Source organism: Parasteatoda tepidariorum, chromosome 4, assembly GCF_982258835.1.
Source record: "Parasteatoda tepidariorum strain Cologne lab strain chromosome 4, Ptep-v5.0, whole genome shotgun sequence".
Classification (NCBI taxonomy): Eukaryota; Metazoa; Arthropoda; class Arachnida; order Araneae; family Theridiidae; genus Parasteatoda; species Parasteatoda tepidariorum.
In genome coordinates this window covers 79,899,435-79,910,835 of record NC_141758.1, presented here as the reverse complement: position 1 = coordinate 79,910,835, position 11,401 = coordinate 79,899,435, and the positions used below count along the sequence as shown (strand labels likewise).

The window sequence follows — 11,401 nt, the reverse complement described above, 5'->3', positions numbered from 1 at the left end:
AATACTAATAGATAGTAATATTTAGACGTGGGAAGTAGAGGCGCAAAAGCGTAAGTAAACAGAATTCCTTTTAGTACATACATGTTAAGTGAATATTTTTAACTTTAGTGGGAAAACTGTTTTCTGCCAAGAAAAAGCAATTATTGCGAAGCAATCATTGGGGTTGGTGAGCGGTAGCGAACAGGGGGCTTTGCCCCCTAGTTTAGAGATATATTGTTAAAGAAGGTGACATGGTTGCCAGATATTGAATAACTCGCTTTTTTGGCAGTCTTGATATGGCCTCTATCCATAAGTTTATTACTGTTTGTTCTTGTTGCAAGCTGTGCCCCATCTTATACGTTAGTGTTAACACTTTTGGCATTATAAACACAAGTATTGTAAGCATTGTAAAACAAGTAATAAGTAATCAAATACATTGTTTGCAAGAATCTCAAAACACAATGATGCCCAATGGCTTTAAAATACAACGGAAACAGTAACTCGGAAATTTAGGCGGTACCAAGTTTGCAGCGTTCCCTAGTGTAGAAAACATCATCCATAAATGCCTCACATGGAAAACTTCCCAGAATTTTTGGGGCACCTTTTTACGATTGAAATAAGACAACACTTACTTACAGGCTGACTCTCAAATCAAATACTTTCTCGAGGTTCTGACAGGAAACTTACTTTGATGCGCTCAAATTTTCTGGTTGTCTTTAGAGCCTTCAGTATATTTTTTCAGTAAAGTTTTATTTTAATTTTCTAGACTATTTCACTAACTAATTGTCAACAGCAATGACGTCAAAATATTTTTATCCGATCTGACTTCTTGCACAGTGAACAAACAAGAAAAGAAAGCTACAAGCATACAACGCATCCACGCGCGGATTTATTTGGAAATATAATTATTGTTTGAATAATAAGAATAAAATTAAAATATAAATTCGAAAAATATACAACAGTAATTGCGGAAATTTTTTAATGTAATCTAACAAAAGAAGAAACCATTAAGATTTAAACAAAATCATACAGATATCTAATAACATTTATTATGCTTAGGAAATATATTTTCATGATTAATACAATTTTAGTACTAGGTGTTTAAAAATATTCATAAATAAATTTAACGATGATAGTAAAAGAGAAATAAATAACAATTATTTATAAAATAAATTTGTGAGTTAAATTTATTTTTAGTTTCAACAACATGCACACAATTTTTTGATTTTGTTAGGCTTAACAAAAATAACCTGTTCTTTTATATATATTTTTTTTTCTTCTTTTTTTTAAATCGAAAAAAAAGAGCAAAAATTGGTATTTGATAATAAAGAAAACATTTTGTTACTAATCCCCTTTAGTTCTGTTTTTAACACGTTCACGCCGGGGTGACCCACCGGTGGGTCACGCTAGATTTTCTCATCTTGGCAGCGCACCGGAGTAAAAATTGGTAACAATAAATTTCAGTTTTTTCCGGTAATAATAAAAATCCATAACTACCAATTGTTTTTAACTGATGCAATTTTTATATTGAATTGCTTCTTCGCCTTGAAAAATTTCTTTACAGTGAATTGTTATTGTTGAGAATAGATTAACTCCTCCCGAATCTAATATTGAAATAGTTCTTCTACCAGTATTTCCACTTTTCCCTGCGTGAACGTGTTAAATGTGACTTTTACAAGGTTTTGTTCTGTCTAGTTTTGGTTTAGTAGATGCGTGGAAAATTTGTAATGGCCCACATTAAAACAGATAGTACCTTTTGTTACAGGTATTCACTATATTATAAGAAATGCAAAATTTATCTGCTCCAAGGTGCACGTGGTCCACTCTCGTCCATTTTATGACCATCGTTAAACAGACGATCCGTCCCGCAGTGGACTGATCGTTAAGACACGGTTCCCAGCAGATCACCGAAGTCAAGCATCACTGGCTACGGTCAGTGTGCTGGTGGGTGACCACTTGGATCAGTATGCGTAGGGACCGAGGGTGTGCGGTATTGGTCCTCGTTAAACTGCGCTATCGTAAGGTGCTCGACTTCGCGCGCAGGTCGTCGGGCTACCGAAGCAGGGGTGCCATCCCCTCCGCAGAGGATCAAAATTGTGATGGCATGTCTTCGGATCATTCTCCGGGATGTTTCCCAGACCGTCGCCAATAGCCCATTGAGCAGCTCTAGTGCGACGTAAATTCACAACAACAACAAAAAATGAAATGTAACATATTTGAAATAATTGAAAATTTCGATATTTTATAAACAAAAATTACTGATGCTTCTTCTAAGGTAGAAAGGCTTTATAAAATATGTAACTATTTTGTTGGAGATGAGAATAATCATTTTCCAAAGTACATTTTATATGCATAAAAACAATATTTCTTAACAACAAAATTACAAATAACAGTGACTTAATGACTATGTGGTGCTGTTTGTTGTTGAGTGTTTTTCTTTTGATTAATTGCCATGAATAATTTTAAGAAAGAAAAATAATGAAGCTAATCGCAATTAATATTTTAATAAATTGCATGCATTGTCTTATGGCACTTTAAATGAGATTAAATCTTAACACTGAATCCTACAATAGCCATAAGTAAATATGAGATAAAAGCTATTTGAGCGTGAAATTGTTTAATTAACAAACTCTCATTCTTAAGAATGATATTCATTAGTATAACCTTATCCATATGTTTTAATTCCTCTAGTGAACATCATAAATTTATTTTTGCACATTAAGTTAACCTCTTTCAGCATAAATAAATTTCAAGAGAAGTAATTTTTTGGAAAAAAAGAAAAAAAAAAGTCTAAATTAACCTTAAACATGATTCAAAGCACTTTATTTTCAAATGAATACTGCTACAAATTGAACAAAAAAGCTCGAAATTAATTTAGTAAAAATATGCTTCCACATCATAGTACATTCCTCAAAGCTGCTATCAGTGCTTCTGGCTTTTACAAATAATGAACAAACCTTAGACCACTATTTTTTAGATAATAAATTGAAAATAACTATGAAAAAAATGAAAATAAATATAAAAAAAATAATTTAAAAAAAAAAAATCGGAAAATCAAAATGCAATTTTGTTACTTTTCTGTAACATAATATACTGGCTTTTAGAAATTTCTAACTTTTCTATACTCCTCTACTACAAATAAGGTGTGTAAGCTACTTTTAAGACGCCCGCTTGATAAAACTTTTCGTTTGTGTAAGAATTCATATTTCTTTAATCCATGCTAATGAATGAATGTTCATTCTGTATTATGTCGCATAAGTATAATTATTACTACCCCGCTCTGTTACAGAAACTATTTAAAAACTGGAAAATATAATGTTTTAAAACTCTCAGTTCATTCCAAATTAAACACTTTAAAATATAAATAAAAATTATAATTTTCAAACTATTTCTTTAATGTAAATTCTCAATGGTACTTAATAACATTTAAACTCTATGAATAACTCTTATTTATATAAAGACTATAATTCAATACTACTAATCGTTATTCAGAAAAGTAAAATTTTTAACTAATTAAACCTTTGACTAAATTAATTTTATTTTTGAGTTCTGGATTTTTAGTTTCACATAAAATTGCATTTAACAGATATTTTGAAGTTAGTCAAACTTTGATGTAATCATATATGATATGACTTTGAATCAGTACTCAATAGATTTTAAAATTGGTTAAATATTATTGATCTTATTTGTGAGAAATATGTATCCCGATAGCCTAAGTGTTATATACAAGTTATTTTATGCATCTGTTACCGGCAAAGTATGAAATCCGGCATTGTATAAAATGCATAAAGTTAGCCGACAAAGTATGAAATGATTTATATTTCACACATTGCCTAGGCATTCTATAGAATGCCGAATGAGAAACCAGCAAAGTATAAAATACATCTCCGATAAATGGCATTAAAAAATGACAAATTCAAAACTTCATCCGATTTGATATTAATTTATTCGTGGATATAATTACACTTATTCGATATTTTAATACTTACTGACGATAGATAAGAAGAAACATCAGTGTAGGGCAGGGGTGTCAAACTCGCGTAATGTAATGCGTGTCAAACTCGCGTATATAATGCTAAATAATTTCATATGCGAATTTTCGAGTATTTTCAAACCTTGCGGTAAATATTCGTAAAATTCAAGCACACCCACTTCAATGAATTTTGCCTTCAAAATTGAATAGTACTGAATCTCAATCACTTCCATTTGCATATAACTGGGTACTGAGTCTATATTTATTGAGAAAATCGAAGAAAACAGACAAAATTTGTCTTCCAAAGAATTAAAATCTTTAAACCTTGTTTCAAAATCTGTTCTAAGATTTGAAATTTTTTTCTGCTTACTTTTGTTACGATGCAGCAGCATCTAAACTAGATTTGTTCTTGTTGCACGTTGGGAAGTGCGTTAAATCTTCATTTTTCAGTTGCCTTTCCCAAAGAAATAGTTTATATTTGAATACTTTAATTATGTCAAACATGTTTGTAATGATCCGCATGCGGCCCGCGAGTTTGACACCCCTGCCCTACACTGATGCTTTTTTAAGGTCAAGTGCCATTGCCCGGTACACTGATGTTTCTTCTAATCTATCGTCAGTAAGTATTAAAATATCGAATAAATGTAATAACATCCACGAATAAATTAATATCAAATCTGATGTAATAAATATTTCAGACATTCACCGAAGCGACTATGTGAGTGTCAACATTCACCGGTGAAAGTCCACAACCACCGATTTCGGTCATTCACAGTAACATGCACATCATTTACATAATAACCTCACCATACTTTGCCTAAATAGCATTTGGCATTCTATAGAATACCTTGGCATTTTATACAATACCTAGGGAAAGTATGTAATACTTCTCACATTTCATACTTTGCCTGAAAACATCCGGCATTCTATACAATGCCATCATTTCATACTTTGCCGGTAACATATCTAAAAATTGAAAACTTAAAAAAATTATAAATTTCAATTGATTATTACATTTTACCTAACAATAAAAGACAGACAACTTCTGAATGTTATTTACCAAATATAATTTAAATTTTTTCTGTGAAATTTTCATTACAAATAATAATACCAAAAGTCACCACTTGTCTTTTTTTTTTAAAGGGGAAAAAAAACCTATTTAATAATAAAAATACTAGAGCTACTTTTAAAACAGAGTGCATATATCCAAATCCTTCAACAAAAAATAAGCACAACATGTGTTAGAAAAGATTAATTAAATAAAAGATATCACAAATAACTTTAATTAAAAGTTGCTAGAATATTTTTTTTTTATTAAAAAAAACATATTAACTTGAACTCATCATTCTAACGCTAAGAAAATATATAACAATTTATATTTCAGTCAAACATAACTGCTTGTAAATAAAGTAATATAATCCAATAATCAAGGTAAATTAAGACCAACATGAACATGAATGCAAACATTTAGATCCCTATTATTTAAAAAACTATTTTACCATATACTTCAAAAATATGGTGTGTCAATAGTATCAACAATACTGTATTTAGTCAAATGACATTTCTGAGAAAAGCTTTTACTCCATCATACTACAACAAAAAGGTTACACAAACAGTAAAGTCAGATTATGAAAAATTAAAAACACTTTCTTTAAAAAAATATCTATATATTTAAAGAATGAGGTTTTTCATCAGTATGAATAAAACTACAATAAATTAGATGGACTTTAAGTGAAAAAAAAGGAAAACCTTTAACATAAACATGAATATGGCTTTTAAAATGCATGAACATGACTGTGAATAGTTAGATAATTCTTTCTTGAAAAAGTTTTTTAACATATACTACAAGAATAAGGCTTCTCACCAGTATGAACACGACTATGTCTAATCAGACTACTTTTTAGTGACAAAATGTTATTACATGCAGTACAAGAATAAGGTTTCTTCCCAGTATGAACACGACAGTGTTTATTCAGAGTCACACTATGTGAAAAACTCACATATACTACAACAAGGCTTCTTAGCAGTATGAACATGACCATGTGTAGCAAGATGACTTTTTCGTGAAAAACTCTAATTACATATACGAGAATATGGCTTCTCACCAGTACAAACATGACTGTGTTTGATCAGACTACCTTTTAGTGAAAAACTTTTATAACATATGCTACAGGAATAACGTTTTCCCCCAGTATGAACAAGACAGTGTTGGTTCAGAATCTCTTTCCTTGAAAAACTTTTATTACATATACTACAAGAATAAGGCTTCTCACCAGTATGAATACGACAGTGTTTATTCAGATTCTTTCTTTCTGAAAAACTCTTGTTACATATACTACAAGAATAAGGCTTCTCACCAGTATGAACACGGCTGTGTACTTTCAGACTACCTTTTAGTGAAAAGCTTTTATTACATATACTACAAGAATAAGGTTTCTCACCAGAGTGAACAAGTCTGTGATTGATCAGACTACCTTTAAGTGAAAAACTTTTATTACATATACTACAAGAATAAGGCTTCTCATCAGTATGAACATGAATGTGTTTTTTAAGACTATCTTTTAGTGAATAACTCTTATTACATATATTACAAGAATAAGGCTTCTCATCAGTATGAACACGACTGTGCTTTTTCAGACTATCTTTTAGTGAATAACTTTTATTACATATATTACAAGAATAAGGCTTATCATCAGTATGGACATGACTGTGGTTAGTGAGATAACTTTTTAGTGAAAATTGTTTTTTACATATACTACAAGAATAAGGCTTCTCACCAGTATGAATACGACTATGTCTTGCCAGATTACCATTTTGTGAAAAACCCTTACTACATATACTACAAGAATAAGGCTTCTCACCAGTATGAACATGACTGTGTGCAACGAGAACTCTTTTTCGTGAAAATTTTTTATTACATATACTACAAGAATAAGGCTTCTCACCAGTATGAACAAGACTGTGTTTATTCAGATTCTTTCTTTCTGAAAAACTCTTGTTACATATACTACAAGAATAAGGCTTCTCACCAGTATGAACACGACTGTGTATTTTCAGACTACCCTTTAGTGAAAAACTTTTATTACATATGCTACAAGAATAAAGTTTCTCCCCAGTATGAACAAGACAGTGTTGGTTCAGAATCCCTCTCGTTGAAAAACTTTTATTACATATACTACAAGAATAAGGCTTCTCACCAGTATGAACACGGCTGTGATTTTTCAAACTAACTCTTTGTGAAAAACTTTTATTACATATATTACAAGAATAAGGCTTCTCACCAGTATGAATATGACGGTGTTTATTTAGAGTCTTTCTTTCTGAAAAACTCTTGTTACATATATTACAAGAATAAGGCTTCTCACCAGTATGAACACGGCTGTGTATTTTCAGACTACCTTTTAGTGAAAAGCTTTTATTACATATACTACAAGAATGTTTCTCACCAGTGTGAACATGACTGTGAGTGATCAGACTACCTTTTAGTGAAAAACTCTTATCACATAAACTACAAGAATAAGGTTTTTCACCAGTATCAGTACGATTGTGTTTAGCCATTACTTTTTTCTAAAAAACTTTTATATTCTACAAGAAAAAAAGCTTCTCACTAGGTATGAATATGACTATGTTTTGTCAGATTACTTTTTTGTGAAAAACTCTTATTTTTTATACTATAAGAATAAGATTTTTCACCAGTATGAATTTTAGTGTTTTGTCGAATTTTTTCTGAAAAACTCTTGTTAGAATAACAAGAATAAGGTTTACTTAGAGGATGATACTCAGTCGGAATTAAATTAGGCCCTTAATAACATATGATACAAAAAAGAGCATGCTGTATCAAGTCCCTTATTTTAAATAAATCTTTAATTAAGTAAAATATAATACTATAGAAATATTATCACCTTACAGCAGGCAAATGATTTATTAATAGATGCATCTGGGAAAACATTAATTTATATTATATTGAGATGGTAATGTTTTCTATTTTTCACAACCTAAATTATTTCACTTTATATTAATTTTATCACAAAAAACTGCAGTAACAATGTACAACCTGACGTATTAGATTAAATTAAATTTGGTATACCATGTAATAAATGCAGTTTTAGAGATAGAGTAAAATTAATGTTATTTGTTATTAGGACATATTATAAAAATGAACACGAAATTATCAAATTTGATTTCATTAGTAATTTATTCACACAGACACGGCAGAAATATAATTCATTATAAATTAAGAAATGCAAAAAAAAAAATTGTTTTCACTTTAACAAACTTATAAGGTTTAACATTATCTATTTTAAAAAACTTCATTTGCCAATTTTTATATCAATGTTCCATCAGGCACAAGAAAATCAAGCTTGTATTCATTACCATAAATATGAGAAGGTCAAAAAAGTTTAATTCTATTATCGAGTATGAAATTGCCTTAACAGAATACAAAAAATATTTTCTCAGTATGAACAGGAAAATCAAAATTTAAATTTGTGTATAAATATCAAATCATATGTGTTTTATGAAAGTGACAGACAGCTTAATTATCTGCAACTGTAATTTTAATCTATTTATAACTGTTTAATAATGCACTGCATCAGAAGTTTGTTCAAAGTGTTACTTTAGCCAAATTATTCTTTTTTGCTTGATTAATTTATCACAATGACTGCTCAAATAAATTATTTCCATATTATGAACTCAAACCAATAAATGAAACTACTTCTGTTTGTAAAGTTTTTAGAACAGAAGTAAAATGTTTTACACTAAAAAAGTATAATTATGAACTACACTTGGAAACTTATAAACACACAAACTAAAAGCATTAAATTTTCATACATGTAAATATTTTTCCGTCAGAACATCATTGCAACTGTAGCACACATTGCACAGATAGTATTTGCTGTTAGTATCACAACATAGATTGTTACTGCTAACATATGAATTAGATCCGCATGGAAATAGCCTTTTAAATGATGAAATTAAATTATAATCGTAAATAAACAGATCATTTAGTGAAAAGAAATATTTTAATACAGATTATAACATCAGACAAACTTCATCGCAAAAAGAGAATGACACTTCTATTGATTTTTAGATGAGTGCGACGAGCTCTTTGTTTTCGCTTACAGCTCTGTATTTTCATTTATGTGATTGAGGCTTCATTTATAGCTGAAGGTGGAAGATAAGTTAGAATTGGCTATCATCGTTGGTTTTATCGATTAATCATTACTTTAGTTTTACAATATTTAGTTTTACAATTTAGTTTTACAATATATATTAAATACGATACAAGAGCTTGCCGATGAATCATACAGTGATTAAATACCATATGAGGCGCCACCTTCTGAATTAAGCCCCTGAGCCCTTTATTCGAACCTGTTAACATAGATTGTTACTATCACAACATAGATTGTTACTATCACAACATAGATTGTTACTGCCAACATAGAATGGGATTGCCTTTAATAATCATATTTCCTTTTGCCAGAAAGAAATGACACACACTTTATGAATAGAGTTAATTGATTATATAAATGGTACAGAAAACGTAATCTTCAAAAAAAAAAAAAAGATTTATGCATGTACAATATGAATTTTATTTATTGCCAGCAAGGAGATATTTTATCATTCATATAAAAAATTTTTTCCGTATAAAGAAGATATTATATGAATTAGATCTGCATTGGAAATTACCTTTTTAAAGTGCTATCTACAATGATTCCATTACTATGATGATAATTCACTTTACATTTGTAAGATTATGGCTTATAAATTTAATCAAAGTAGGGGCAAATCAAAAACAATTTTTTAAAGCTTTTCTTTGCACAAAAAGGGTGAATTAAAGTAGTCTGCGGTATACGAAAGTATGTTTCAATAAATTTTATCTCAGCAATTTTTCAACAAATAAGTACATATTTGCGGTGAGAGTTGGTAGCGTTATCGGTTGCCTACTTCAACACACCTGATGTCCAGAATCTTGGGATAGTTTTAAAAAAGTAGAGGAAGCTACTATCAGCTTATCCGTTTCTGAAGACAGCATTCATACTGCATTGTAGATTCCAAAGATGGCATGATTGGTAGATTTTTTGGAGAGTAAAGTATTTCACTAATGAAGTCTCGTTTGCATCTCAGAATTCACACACATTAGTTTTTAGAAAGCACTATTTCTGTGTTTTTAAAGACCATTGTCACAATTCACCGAACACACCTCTTCTGATTGCAAACACCACTGATTGATTGGAAGAATGAGAGATTGATGATCCTTTTCTCTCATGTTTGAAAATGCATTTATCACATTCTGTGTCAACACTCCTTAAATTAGAACATATTTGTATACAAAATAGAATTTTCTATAAATTTATATATAATATAGATTATTTTAAGAAACCTATCTTTCACATTAGTGCCTTTAAGATCGCGTTCCAATGGATGGTGTTTTCAGTTGAAATGTAAACAATAACAATCTCGAGCTGTATGCCTGCTCAAGTTCCGGTTAGAAAGTTTGCAGCTGCTTACTACATGTTATTCTGCGAGGCGATATTTTCAAACGGATAATTTTGTTTTTAATAATAGAAATAAATTAGATGATTTCTGAGCTCAAATCTGCTATATTTCATAAGATAATAATATTATTATGTAATTCTGGTGAGTTTGAAGTAAAAATTTTGTTTTAGGTATTTAGAGATATATTGTTAAAAAAGGTGACATTGTTGCTAGATTTTGAATAACTCGCTTTTTTGGCAGTCTTGATTTGGACTCTTTCCATTTGTTTATTACTGTTTGTTCGTGTTGCAAGCTGTGCACCATCGTATGTTAGTGTGAGCATATTGTTCGAGGAGAAAGATTAATTTACACATTATAATTCAGGTTTAAATTTGAAAGTTGGCATATATTATTGACACGTTGTGAGCCAAATGGCTTTGAAATACACTGGGATCAGTAACCCGGAAGTATAGGCAGTATAGAGCTTCCATATTCGCACTGGTGACACCGGTTACACAGAAGTGAACTAGTCACGTGACCTCAGTTCGCACCGTTTAGGAACGATCGATGCGGTTAGATCCAGTTCTGGTTGCTATTAGCATGTGTTTTTATTTCCTTTTGCGCATCCTAAAAATGTATATTAATAACTGTGGCTACGGAACTTCCTATATATGAGCTTATCAAAATATATGATAGCAATAATTTAATAAGATTACAAAGATTTTGTTAAATATTCTTTCCCAAACCATTGAAACAAATAAATTTTCTAAGAAAGTTACTATTCCGTTTTCACCTTATGCGTTTAGAAGATTCGCACCCACCAGGGCCGGATTTACGTATAAGCTAAATAAGCTGTAGCTTGGGGCCCCGAAATGGCAAGGGCCTCCAGATCCAACTTTTTCCTTCTTTTTTTAAAGTTTTATTCGGAGCTGGAACCCTCTGAAGCCTAAAATACATTTTTTTTCTTTTTTA

The 11,401-nt window shown here is 30.4% G+C and overlaps 1 protein-coding gene across 1 annotated transcript; it reads right to left on the bottom strand.

Moving 5' to 3' along the window:
- Nucleotides 1-5,232: 5,232 nt before the first annotated feature.
- On the bottom strand, nucleotides 5,233-10,446 carry LOC122269330 (uncharacterized). The gene has a single exon (XM_043041867.3). It carries the CDS (start codon nucleotides 7,508-7,510, stop codon nucleotides 6,026-6,028), a length of 1,485 nt encoding a protein of 494 aa, XP_042897801.3. The 5' UTR covers nucleotides 7,511-10,446; the 3' UTR covers nucleotides 5,233-6,025.
- Nucleotides 10,447-11,401: the final 955 nt, after the last annotated feature.

Bases quoted from the DNA above. Each gene is read 5' to 3' on its own strand.
- LOC122269330 (XM_043041867.3), bottom strand. From the start codon at position 7,510: ATGGCTAAACACAATCGTACTGATACTGGTGAAAAACCTTATTCTTGT.